The 14,225-nt window shown below is 35.4% G+C and overlaps 1 protein-coding gene and 1 long non-coding RNA gene across 2 annotated transcripts in view; one reads left to right on the top strand and one right to left on the bottom strand.

The window, feature by feature from the left end:
* ANKH (ANKH inorganic pyrophosphate transport regulator) overlaps positions 1 to 14,225 on the top strand; it is a 211,119-nt gene that overhangs the window by 142,692 nt on the left and 54,202 nt on the right. The window contains exons 6-8 of the mRNA XM_001372956.5: positions 6,410 to 6,580; positions 9,255 to 9,389; positions 12,824 to 12,916. Of these exons, the coding sequence (XP_001372993.2) occupies positions 6,410 to 6,580; positions 9,255 to 9,389; positions 12,824 to 12,916 (399 nt within the window). The remainder of the gene's footprint in view (positions 1 to 6,409; positions 6,581 to 9,254; positions 9,390 to 12,823; positions 12,917 to 14,225) is intronic.
* Positions 1 to 14,225, bottom strand: part of LOC103094610 (uncharacterized) — a 120,214-nt gene that overhangs the window by 95,353 nt on the left and 10,636 nt on the right. The gene's annotated exons all lie outside the window — the stretch shown is intronic.

A 14,225-nucleotide genomic window follows, 5' to 3' on the forward strand; every position in this document is an offset into this window, starting at 1 on the left:
TCAACTTGGCATAGAATGCATTCTTTATTGGACATTAGCCCAGTTTCCCACTGCCCCCATCCATTAGGAGCACGCATGCGCACACACACACACACACACACACACACACACACACACACACGACTTTTATTACATTGCGGCTGTTTTGCTTTTGTAATATGCCTTGTTTTTAACTGATTGGGTCAGTATTATGTTCATCATGTGTCCAACTCCCTGTTTAAAGCTATTTATAAAGTTTGCATTGATTTAGGTAGACATGTATGGTCACTAATGATTGAATATAAACATTTCATACAATTAAACAGGTATTTTTTACATTATTTAATTTTTTGCAGAATTTTCAAGCCTTTGGTCCCAATTTTCCCTTCTTAATGAAGTTCTCTTCTGAGTCAGTGTAAGAAAAGTAATATCATCTGGCCTCAGGCACTTTCTACCTTTTTTTATCCAGGGCAAGTCACTTAACCTCAGTTGCCTAGCCCTTACCACTCTTCTGCCTTAGAATCACTTCTAAGACAGAAGGTAAAGGTTTAAAAAAAAGAATTATATCGTAGACAGATAATACTTTGCTGTGTTGCTATTATTATTAAAATATTTATATGTCCATATGTCAGGCTTTGCCAAAAGATTGAAGGTCATACTTCTTTGGTCTACAAATTTTAGATATTCTGCTATTTTGAAGCTAAGTTTCATTCTGTCAAAATAATCTCCCCCTAATTAGTGCAATTTCAGTCCTTAAAATCATATGATTCACAAAGATCCCCCCCCAAAATTAGACCTTGAACATTAAACAGAAGGGATATTATAATTGGATTGTTATTTAGTTTTAGTAATGGCTTCTATGAAACCATCAACAGGTTTAAAGATTGGATTTTACAAAGAACATCAGTTATATGTAATAGCAAGTTATTGAAGCTAATATGGGAAATAATGATCAGATGCATTGTATTACTACAGGACAATCATATTATTGCAGTTTGCTTTGTTCAGTGACCATCCTCATCTTCCCTGATCTTAATTTAACTAAAACTTTGAAGAATGTTTAACTGCCTACTTTTTTGTATCTCAATATTGCTTTTTTAATATTTTCCTACTTAATCTATTTTTTTGGTAAAAATTATAATATGTCTAGATTCAGGTGTGAGAACCAGAAAAGACCAATTAGCAAATTCATTTACTCTACTTACCAGCCTATTGAAAAAGGTAATCTTTATGGGGAGATTCTATTACCTTAATTACAATAGTGCCCATAAATTAATAATGTATTTCAATTTTTATTAAAATGTTAATGTTTTCCTATGCCTAAAATCAAGGAATTGTATTGTCTATAATCTGTCATGTGATTATCTTTAAAATGAGAAGTACAAACAGATCTCTGATTTACTGTTGTTGCCTTACTGTATCAGTTCAGATGTTACCTATAATAGGTTCATATCAGACTCATTTCACTTCAACAAATGAACATACTATATAGCAGATTACTTTTTTTGGGGGGGAAAGTGGAAAGTGTAACCTTTATAGGATAACTTACAAAGTTTTTGAACAACATATAGTAGCTAGAACTAGGGCTTTCCTCCATGTTCTTATCCTTCTTGGGCTCCTCAACCCCCCCAACCCCCCCAAAAAAACCCAAACAATTTTCTTTTGTAGCCTTTTGACACAACTAATATGTAAGTTATTGTGAGCACATAAATGTTATAATAATATAGGATTTTCTGCTGGATTCATTGGTAACCACCTATTCTTCAAAAGTGGTCAGTTGAGTAAGAGTTCACCTTTTCAAACACAATAAATCTTTAAAAGTTCATGTTTCCTACTTGGTTAGTAAGGAACTATCTTATTCTTTCTCATTTCTTTATAGGATTTTGTCCAGGTCCCTCCTTTAAGCTCATCACATTGCATCATATTTATTCTAATGTCATATCCTACCCCTAATATTTTGTTTCCCAAATACATCAGGAGCAGGGACTGTGTTGTTTTTTGTCTTTGGAACCCCTATGCTTAGAACAGTGCATTGTAAAAGTCTTTAGCTAATCCTCCACTCTTTGAGACAAAGATCAAGATAAAGAACAGATAAAAGAAACAAGTTTGATCCCAGTTAGTGCTAATGTTGAATTCACACTGTATATTTCTATTGGGCTGGAACCAATGACCACATTTGACATAATTGTAACTTCAAATGGTGCAATTTCAAATACATATAAGCTCTTCAAGAGTTTCATTGTTCATACTGTGGCATATTATCATTTATTGAACAGATATAGGGAGAGAAAAGTGGGATTAGAACAGCCTTTTTTTTTTTTAAACTTTCCCCCAGTCCTGAAAAATATAAGAACAAGCAATAGCTTCATCCCAAATCATTTGCTCTAGGATCCCTGAGGCTACCCATATCCCTTCTCTATCACTTCCTTCTGTGCTATAATGAGCCCTCTTTTTACTTTCTGCTTTCAGCCCTTCTTTGTCTTTTCTGAGCTTCTGATTCCTTCATGCTCAGCTCATTAGGTTAAGTGGCGCTGAGGAGGCTGTTTCCTCTTGGCTGTTACCTAGCTCTTGAAATCCTCACTCTTTCCCGTCTGTTTCTCATGAGCTGTGCCTATTCTTTTAAAATGCCTGGGTGGGACTCAAATCTGTCTTCCAGTGAAACATCTTGATAGACGCATTGTTCTTAGGTCAAAGAGGAGATGCTACATGTGAACTAGAAATTCCACACACTAGTCAGTTTTCAGATTTCTCTTACATTAGGATGCTAGAGTTTCTTAACGGAAAGGCAGAAAAGATATGCGGGACAGTTTATGAGAATATATAGAAACAAGAAACAAAATATAGGATTTAGTAAACAGTAGCCCATTTAGGCTAGATTATAGAGTATGAAAAGGAAGAATTTTATGAACTATGTCTAGAAAGGCAAGTTATCCTTAAATGATAGCCTGAATAGTTTATATTTTATCCTAGAGGCAATCAGTAAACAGTGGATATTTTTGAGCAGAAGAGTAATGTAACCCAGCCTCTACCTAAGGAAAATTACTTTGTCAGCCATGCATGTGGAGGATGTTTTGGGTAGGGAAAAGCTAAAAGCAGAGTCTGCAATTAAGAGATTATTATAGTAGTCTAGATGATAAGTGATAACAGGCTGAACTAAGGTGTTCATTGTGAGTGGAAAAAAATAAGGATCTATAGACTCCTTATAAATAAATATAAAATAAATAAATTAAATAAATAAAAAAATAAGGATGTGTAGACAGTTATTTTGGATAACTGATTGGATATGAGATATAAGAAAGAGAAGAGTCAAAAATGACTCTGAGGTCATCACAGGAAGATTGGTGGTGCCCTCAACAGAAAGTTTGGAAGAAGAATTGATTTCAGGAGAATGGCAGGGTGGGAAATAATGAGTTCTCATTTTGGACCTGTTGAGTTTGAGATTCCAATAGGGTATCCAGGTGAAGATCCCAATTAAAATGAGATCCATTTGTAAAATTACTAAATCTTTGGGAACTGGTAAGATCTTCTAAAAAGAGAGGAGAAGAGGTCTAGAGCAGAATTTTAGTAACCATGCTTAGGGGCCAGCAAAGGACACTGAGAAGAAGGACAGCTGGGTGGCTCAGTGGATTGAGAGCCAGACCTACAGTTGGGAGGTCCTAGCTTCCAATCTGGCTTTAAACACTTCTTAGCTGTGGACCCTGGACAAGTCATTTAACCCCCGTTGCCTAGCCCTTACCACTCTTCTGCCTTGGAACCGATGTATAGTATTGATCCTAAGATGGAAGGTAAGAGTTTAAAAAAAAAAAGAACACCAAGAAGGAGCAAACAAAGAAGTGGAAGAAGAGCCAAATGAAAGTAGTGTTAATGGAAACCAAAGACTAGGCATAAATAGTGTTGGACTTCAGAACTCATTTTTCAGGCATTTTAAAAGTTGTCTTAATTTTTACTTTTCTCTATTACATAGTATATACATTATACTATTATGTATTACATATATATGTGTGTACATATATATATATGTAAAACAGGAATTTAATAATATGAACTAGATACTCTTCAATTCATAGAACTTAACGAAGGGTCAGGTCTTTTGTAAGTGACCCAGGAAATAATCAACGAACAGATTTCATCAGAGAAGGATGTATTGAGGTCAAAGACAAATAACACATTTTGTATGTCGGGTGGAAGTCGTTCAGCAAGGCTTTTCTCTAAGTGCTTTGTGGTTTGTAATTCATGGTTATGATTAGTTTCCACTTGAATGCAGCAAACTTGGGGGAACATGGGGAAATAATAAAAGCTTTATTATTTCTGACAGCAAAACAGAGCATTGTTCAGTGTGTATAACAGACCTCTCCCCTGCTGTTGCCTGTCCTCCAGGAAGCCTTTTTCTATCACCATGATGATCTATCAGTGCTTTTGTCCCTCATTTCTCTAGGGCATCTGTGGCAAGTTTCATCCTATTCATTTGATCTCAGAAAGGCAATAAGTGGTACCAAAGTCCAACCAGATCACAAATAAATCACTTTTTGAACATTGTTTCCATAAGAAGCACTTATATATCAAACGTATTTCATATGTCTCCATTTGATTTCTTGAGTTTTCTCCATAGCGATAAATGTCCTGGCATCATAAATCATACCCTTTCTCAAAGATCCTTTTTTTTTTTTGAAACCCTAAATGTCCTGGCATCATAAATCATACCCTTTCTCAGAGATCCTTTTTTTTTTTTTGAAACCCTTACCTTCTGTCTTGGAGTCTATACTATGTATTGGCTCCAAGGCAGAAGAATGGTAAGGGCTAGGCAATGGAGGTCAAGTGACTTGCCCAGGGTCACACAGCTGGGAAGTATCTGAGGTAAAATTTGAACCCAGGACCACCTGTCTCTAGGCCTGGCTCTCAATCCACTGAGCCACCCAGCTGCCCCATTCAAAGGTCCATTTTTATCTTTTAGTTGCAATATGTTTACAGTAATTGGGATTAATGTTCATTTTTACCTATGACCACCATCACCATCATTCCTTTTTAGGAATTATATTTTTTTAAGTTGGGGCTGCTCTTTCTTCATTGTACCTGCTATTGCCCTACTTTTGGAATCCCATGCCCTGCTGGTATTCATTCACTACATTTATTAGTGCTAATTATATCCATGGTATTGCAAAGAGTTTTGTGAACCCTAAAATACATTTACATGTTAACTATTATTATCTGTGATTATCATTATTTATGAACTAAAAAAAATGCAAATTCTATAGATTTTCTAGTCACCTCAACTAGTACTTCACTTTTTTTCTTTCTTTTTTTTTAATTAATTTTTTTTATTTGAGCATTTCCAAACATTATTCACTGGAGACAAAGATCATTTTCTTTTCCTCCTCCCTCGCCCCCCCATAGCTGATGTGTGATTCCACTGGGTATCACATGTGTTCTTGATTCGAACCCAGTACTTCACCTTTAACACAGCAGATCTAATTACTTTTCTTGGCTTTGTTTTCATGTGATATTTTTAGTAAGCTCCATCTGTTTGTCTCTTTTATGTGAATGATAATGTCTTGTTATTATTAATCATTATTATTATTATGCCTACAGCTTCTTTAATGGGAATCATTTCACTTTCTTTCTGGAAAGTTTCCCAGATTTGACCATCCCCTAATATTATATATTTGTTCCAAATGATTATTAGTCTTGGCAGAAGAAGAGCTCTGGAAATGAGGAGAGGACACTGTATTTTTAATCAACTAAAGCTTTTGGTCCAGCCTCACACAGAAGCAACTTATAAGATTTATTATGTTGGTAAATCATAATTCTGTCCAGATTTGTAGTAAAAAGAAGTATAATGATATACGCTGTGTAAACAGTTAAGTGACCACTTGGTACATTTTTAATGCTTATTCTGAAGCTATACTTTCAGAAGGTTTTCAACACTATATGCTTGTTATGTTGTTAGTTCATTTTTGAAGAGGACCAGTGACACCAAGAGGTGATGTCTTGACTTGTGCTTGAAATAAAATTTTAATTATATATATTTACATATATAATTGTTATATATTTTATTCATTATATACTATATAATAAATAAAATTTAAAAATAGATAAATAAAATAAAGATATAAATTAATTAAATAATTAAATAAGGGAGGAAGAGTTCCACAAAGCTGTCAGCCTCGCTCTCTCTTCCAGAGTCATCAAAGACAAAAGTCAAAGCAACTGGCCTTTTGTTCAACCCAAAGATTTATAAGGTCTCTTTGGATCTCATATATCTAAACCTAAATAACTGAGGACTGTCACTAAAAACATTCTAAGACAATACTCCTTTTAGTTCTGTTTGTATACAAGTTAAGGTTTTCTCTCAATGGAACATCTATTTTAATATCAAGTTTTGATTTTTTTCCTTTGACATATTGTTTTTGTTTGTTTGTTTTTCATTTCTCAGGTTGTTTTTGTAGCCATTTTGCTTCATAGTCACCTGGAATGCAGAGAACCTCTTCTCATTCCAATCCTTTCTTTGTACATGGGAGCACTTGTCCGCTGTACCACCCTGTGCCTAGGGTACTACAGGAACATTCATGACATCATCCCAGATAGCAGTGGACCTGAAGTAGGGGTATGTTTTGATGAGTGTGTGCTGTGATTACCTACACCAATTTCACCAATATCTCTACCGTCATGTTACAGTAAAATAATAGTTATTTTAAGGCCACCACTATAGAAATGAAGAATCCAGAAATGAAGAAATGCCTTGATCACCATAAGAAGGTGCATTATTATTATTAATTATTATTAGCCATGTTTTCAGTGCTTTGAGGTTTATTCCTTACTAGGAATAGTAAAGCACTATGTAAATGTGAGCATGAGAGATAACCAATAGAGGACCACATTAGCATCCTCAAACAAAGCAATGATAACTCCATCTGTTGAGCATGTGCCAGGAATATAGTAAGTGATGAATAAATGCTTGATGACTGGTTGATTGAACTCCCTGTGGTCAGCTCATGGAAGGACAGAGATGAGATTCACACAAGTTGCACAATCATAGATAAGTTATGATCTGCATCACTGGAGCAGAGACCCATCTTGATGAGCTCCCAGAGTGAGCCACTTCAGCAGAAGAATATTTAAAGATGATCAAATGCTCTCTTCAGTCAGTTAGTCAATATGCATTTAATAACAGTGCCAGGCACTGTGCTATAAGCTCTAGGGAGCCAAAGAAAGGGGAAAAAACCCTCTGCTCTATGACCTGGGTAGTCATAGCCTAAAGCCAAGTCCTGAGTAATATTCACAGGAGAGGATAATTAGTGGTATTATCAGTTAGTAGCCTATTTGTGCTTCTGTTTTAAAGATTAACTTTTTTAATTGAAGAAGTAATAATATATGCCATTGTTAAAGTTGTTGGTGCCTAAATGCAAGTGGTATTTTTATATTCATAAGTATATATCCAAGGGGCATTCAGCTTGATTTTCTCAGCAGGAACACATACTGGGTCCATCAGTACCTTCCATTTGTAATTTATCACAACTTTATTACAAACCTACTATGTGCCAAGAACTATGGCAAGTTCTAGAGGAGTTCCAGGAGAGGGAGTTATGGTCCTTGCCCTAAGAAACTTAAAATTCCTGCATGAGTATGAAACAATTAAAGGACAAAAAGGCAATCTTTAGTGAGGTTTTAAATTGTATGCTCCCCTACTAGGAAGATTTAAGATGAGTTGTCAGTGAACAAAGTCACATGTGAATTGACCTTTGAAAGCTGGATAGAACATAATCAAGTTGTAGCCTCAGAAGTATGGATAGAGAACCAGGCCTGGGTGGAAGGGGGTATTGGTGCTGGGTTCAAATTTGACCTTAGCCACTTCCAGGCTATGTGAAATTGGGCAATTCACTTAACCAAGTTGCAGAGCCCTTACTGCTCTAGTCAGTATCAATTCTTTTTTTTTTTTAAACTCTTACCAACTGTCTTGGAATCACTACTATGTGTTGGCTCCAAGGCAAAAGAGTGGTAAGGGCTAGGCAATGGGAGTTAAGTAACTTGCCCAGGGTCACACAGCTGGGAAGGCCAGATTTGAACCTAGGACCTCCCAACTGTAGGCCTGACTCTCAATCCACTGAGCTACCCAGCTGCCCCCTCAGTATCAATTCTAAGACAGCAGGTAAAGATTTTTAAACAATTTTTAAATAAGCATGCCAACAAATAATTTTCTTCTCTACTGATACACAGATAGAATTCTAGTTTCTGAATTTGATCATTCATGATTTGGATTAAACATGCCGAACTCATGGTATAATTGTAATACTATGAAACAACCTATGTAATACTTCATAAAATATTAGCTTTACTATTTCAATGCTGTACCACAACACAAAGGATAACAGGCTGTAACTATATAATTAATAATATTCACCACTTGAGCATCAATAAAGAAGCTATTGATAGCATTATATCAATTACTCTTATCAGGATAGCCAAGTTAAAATTATTTTCCCAATAATCAATTTATTACTGTCACTCACTTAGAAGCAGAAAAAATTATTGTTCTAAAAATATTTGATATAGGGTGGTGCCTAGATAGTCATTATACTTACTCATGCTTTGGGTAAAGCAAACAAGAAACAACATAAAAATAGGTGGGAACTCCTTATTTTAAGAATCTTTAGATATCTTATGCTTCATTACACTTTACCAAGTTATTTGAGAATCTTTAGATATCTTATCCTTCATAATACTTTATCAAGTTATTTTGTCGTCAATCTGCCTTCTCTTTGGTTCTGAATAATACAAATTATTCCTATTGGGTCTCTGTAATTGAAGATCTACATCCTATTTCTTTATTTTCTTTAACCAAATTGAGGTTCAGATTCCTTGATAGGTACTCACTAAATATAAAATAAACTTCAAACACCTATTATTTTTCTGTCCTTCCTCCTATGATACAGTTCCTGGCCAGACAGTCCTATGATTAAACAGATAACCAATTTCGAACTTATTTTTAATCACAAACTAGAAATGAGATCCTAGCCTTGGTAAAGAAACATGTTTCTTGTGAGGAAAACAGAGTTTTGGATCCATTTAGCCTGATGTGTGTGCCTTGCCGACTATATGAGTTAATTTCCCCTAATGTTATGTTTGTTGGGTCACCTAAGGAGACCTTTTTTCCCCTCCATAAATTTTAAGAATGATAATGAATTGTTCATTGCTTAGAACCATAGGAAGAAAAGCTTTTAGGTAAGCCTTTACTTCTGTTTCTGTATTGAGTAAGCTTCTGTTTTCTCTTCTTGATACAGGGAGATGCTACAATAAGAAAGATGCTGAGCTTCTGGTGGCCTTTGGCTTTAATTCTGGCAACTCAGCGAATCAGCAGGCCCATAGTCAACCTTTTTGTCTCACGTGACCTTGGTGGCAGTTCTGCAGCCACTGAGGTATGATCATCTTTGGGGAACTGGGCATTTATTTCCTTCTAGCAGTTGTTAAGTAAAGGATTTACAAATGTAATATATGATAATTAACTCATCCTATAATTAGAAATTAGTGTGAACTCTTTCTGCTGTAAGATATCAGGGGGTCACTTAAAATCATAGAATCAGACTTTTGAGGGGGACCTTAGAAATAACCTAGTCCCACCCCTCCCTTTGTTTTAAAGATAAGGAAGCTGAGTTCCAGAAACATGAATATTTTTTCCAAATTTACCCAGCTAGTTTTAGGAATGTCTTCTAAGATTTTCTGGCTCTTAATCCAATGCTTTTTTTTTATAGCACCATAGAGTGAGTCCATTACTCCTTTTACTATGGCTGCCAAATTCAATAACTTTTGCCAAATAATTGCAAGCATATTAAGGGGAGCTTGAATTAAAGCTATTCTCTCCTATTTTAATACATTGTACCATCACTTAAATATCACCCTGCCCCTCATGGACAATGTCCTTTTTAGTAATATCATACCACAACCACACCTCTTTTTCTAATTGATAATCTAACCCAAAGATAGAAAAATATAATTGAAACAAGAGAATGGAACCATTTTCTCAAGTGTGGTATAATTAGAATTACTTCATTCTTCTCCAGGACCAAGTTTTGAAGAATTGAGTTTGCCCTCTGTAACTAGCTTTAAGGAAAGAAGTTGGCAGCCTGAATGTTTTAGAAACTTCAATTTCCGGAAAAGTTGCCTTTGAAAAGGAACGGGCAGGAATGAGCCTTGAAATGCCTTGTCAGCATGTATCCTATCCCATGTATCCTGCCAGTTTCCATGAATTGGGAAGCATCTCACTATTGGCAGGGGAGGAAAACACCCTCACAAATCAAGAGTATATTAGCCTTTATGCCTCAGTTGATTCCTGGATTTTATTTTTAAAGCTATGGTTCTCATCTTGTGTGGTTTTTGTAACAGCAGTTTTCCCCAAAAGAACATTTCAAGTTGCCCATAAAGAAAAATGTGACAGTCCAGCCTTTGCCTGTGAATTGGAATTTCATCATCTCTTGAAGAGAAAATCTGGAGCATAATTAAATATTAAAGCAATTTCTAAATTAGCCTAGAGGGAATCCAGACCACATAATGAGATGAGAAAGAATGTGATATAAAAAAAAGAAAGGTTAATTGTCTTTTTTTTTTTAAACCAAAGGAAGGGAATTGTTTGCAAGTCATAAAGTCTGTAATACTTTATACATTCATACCAAAATTATACTATCAAGTACCAATTCAAAAGGACACTATAATTGGGCAAAAAAAAAGTCCTACAGCAGAAAGTTATAGAGTGATTTTTCCCATAATTTAAGTAAAACACTATTTCAATATCCATGAATCCAGGAAGAATTGAAAAAGAAAACCCATATACTAAAACTTAGTATGTTATTCATAGGCACATTCCACAATCTATCCTTTACTTTTACTTTAGATTCCATTCTTATTACCAATTTGATATCATCTGATTTTCCATGACATAATTAATGGGGGAAATCTACAAATTAGCAGTAAGGAAAAAAAAGAACCCCAAAAAAGAAAACCTTCCCACAACCTGGAAACAAAGGAGGACCAGAGAAACCTATGAAAAACAGACCAAAGCTCTAAAAGCATAACAGTTGGCGCTATCAAAGTGTAGCATTAGAGAACCCTACGTACTACAATATCCTTTGTGAAGAATCATAGGTAATAATTGATGACCATGCTGTAGCCTTGAGTCATCAATAAGAAACTGAATTTCATTCATTTAAATTATTTTAAGCAGCTGTAATATAGTAAAAAAGAATACTGGATTTGGAATCAGAAGAGCTGAGTTTGAATCCTAGCTCAGCCATTTGCTAGCTGTGTAATCTTGAGCAAATAATTTAACATCTTTGTGCTTCTCTTTCCTCTGTAAAAATGGGAACAATGTGATCTCTCTTATTTCTTGGCGTTATTGTGAGAATAAGATAATGGGTATAAAATACTTTGTAAGCCATAAAATGACAGATAAATGCCAACTATTTCCACTACTACATCATGCTATTTATTAATGGACTTTAGAAAAGCTTCTTTAAAAAAAAAGTTAAATAAACTTTTAGCAATATACATGTAGTTAAGTTGCAATTATCTAGAAAATTCACTTTTCTGGAAATTAATCCCAATGCCACCAGATAAATGAGACACTACTGTGATATTAGTTTTAAAATATTACTGTTTTCTCATTCATTTAATTACTCTTGCTGACATGTAGTAGTCAGTTAATAGCTGAGAGTTCGCCTAAACATGGGTCGATTCAGCAATGTCATTATTGTTCTTTAAGTTACTGACATGAGACAATGTGATGTAGTACAAAGCATATTGGATTTCTTATCAGTTATTTGTGACAAGAGAATGTTTTCAACATTCAAATATTATTTATTTTGCTGTGTGACCTTGAACAGTCACTTAACCTCCCAAGCCATAATTCCTTAGCTCTAAAATGAGGGAATAGATATGATGTATGGTCCTATGACAAAAGATAACTTCATTTCCATGGAGATGAGTCATAATTTCTCATGGAAAAAAAAAGCATTTCCTAAAGCACTTCAGAAATGATCTACATTGAATAAATTGTGTGAGACTGCAGAGCTATGGTCTAATGCTCACTGTTTCCTCCAACATATCCTCTTTAGTCGTAAGGGTGACATCCAAGTAAAGATTAGTTGGAGAGCAGAAAGGGACTTGAAATTAAAGGAGAAGGTGGTCTGTCCTGGAGTTATGCCAAGGTTAGATTATACCCTTCAGAGATAGATTACCAGATTTCTTAAATAAATGGAATAGAACACATTGTGAGATTATGAAAAAAAGTCAATATTGCAAATTGCCTACTAGACCCAAATCAGATAAATGGAGAGATGAGTTTCAAAAGCTGTTGCTTCTCCAAAGATCCCTTTTTAGAGGTGCTGGAGTTCTGTTCTTTATATAATGATCAAGAAAGCGAAGTTGCTTTTTCCCTTAGCACAGGATTCCTATTAAAATTCTCATGATAGCAAAGATTTTGCAAAACTCCCTGGCGAAAAATTCTTGAAGCCTTGATAGGAAGGTATTCTAAGATAATCTTATCAGGTAAAGGCAAAAGGAATTAGTTCGTATTTCCCTATTGGAATCTGATGTCCTACAGCCCAAGTTAGCTTAATGTAGAGACTCTGTCTACTCTTTAGCTGCATTTTATACTTTTGAAAAACAGTCTGGCTAGTTCTTCTCTGTAGGGAGCATAGTTTCCCCCTTTTTGCTGTTCGTGAAGAGTTAATCTTCCAGTGAGGTGTGATGTCTCAAAATTGCTAAACCTGAAACATTCATTTTGTAACATTTCTGAGGGCAGTTTTTGAAGGCACCTTTGCTGATGCCCAGACTAAGTCTGCTGACTCTTCCTGTCTAGGCAGTGGCAATTCTGACAGCTACATACCCTGTGGGTCACATGCCATATGGCTGGCTGACTGAAATTCGAGCCGTCTATCCTGCTTTTGACAAGGTGAGTGCCTTTGGTGTAGTCTCTCTTGAGTCCTCTCTCTGAATGTCGCCTCTCCCCACCTTTCTTCTCCCCCTTCCCCCTCCCATTCTCCCTCTGTCTCTCCTTTTCTCCTCCTTTCTTTTGCTCCCTCCTCCCTACCCCCCATATCCTTTGAATTTCACCTTCAGGATTAAAGTGATTTCAGTGTTTTGGTCATGTCATAGTTCTAATCTAGAGACCCAGACTTGGTTGCTAGGTAATTGAGAAGGATTTTTCTTCCAGAAAATAAAGCATCCTAATAGTATAGTTATTCCTGTGGCTCTCTATTAAATCACCTTAAGTTGCTCCTATTGAGAAATTAACCTATATATACTCAAAGTTTACAGAGGTTGTTTTTTGTTTTTATTTTTTAACATTGGAGTTCTACCTGTATACTATTGATTCCTGCCTAGATAACCTTCTAAAGACTGGTAGAGATGCCATGAAGGCCAAATCATATAATATATGTAAAGCACTTTGCAAACTTTAAAGTACTGTATAAAATTCAGCTATTCCTATTATTATCTAAACCAAATGCATCCTTGAACTTACATTGCACAACCATGACTTAAATTGATGAATAGAGCTTTAATAAACACAGCCCTTGGGCTGTTGGGCACATTGATGTGTCCCTGTGGGTACAGGCATAGTTTGCACAGCCAAGACTTATTGGTTGTTGACCTACTAGGTAAGTACTCAGTGAAAACCAGTGAGTAGAAATATTTCTTTTTGTTCAGTGAAGCATCTCCTGTTTTGGACTCCTCTCTTCATTGAATTGACTTGATATTAGAAGAATCTTGTATACAAACAAATAATCTGTTCTGAATTAAACGGGAAATAAGCACTTAGAATGAACTGATTCCCAACTACTTCAAACATTAATGAAACAATGGAAGCTTGGCTTTTGGACAGCATTTTCTTTGTGAGAATTTAAAGCAAAGATTTCCATCATTATCCATAACTTTACCTTGCTCCTGTGAGTAAAGAAGTTATAATAATGTGATTCTTATCACACTCTCCCAGCTGGAAAAAGCCTCTCAAGCTGTATTGTCTGGCTTGGGCCAAAACAAAAATACACTTTCCAACATCTCCCGCAGATAATATCATTCAGTCTTTTTGTGACAAACTCCAGGGAGAGGGTGTTTATTGCTACTTCTTTAGGCAATCCATTTCATTTTGGGATAGCCAAAAACCATTAGGAATTTTTTTCCTAACAAATTTTAAAAAAAGAAACAACAAAGGGAAAAAGAAACAACAAAGGGTAGTAAATAGAGAAGTACCTGCACATTAG

This window comes from Monodelphis domestica, chromosome 3 (assembly GCF_027887165.1).
Source record: "Monodelphis domestica isolate mMonDom1 chromosome 3, mMonDom1.pri, whole genome shotgun sequence".
Classification (NCBI taxonomy): domain Eukaryota; kingdom Metazoa; phylum Chordata; class Mammalia; order Didelphimorphia; family Didelphidae; genus Monodelphis; species Monodelphis domestica.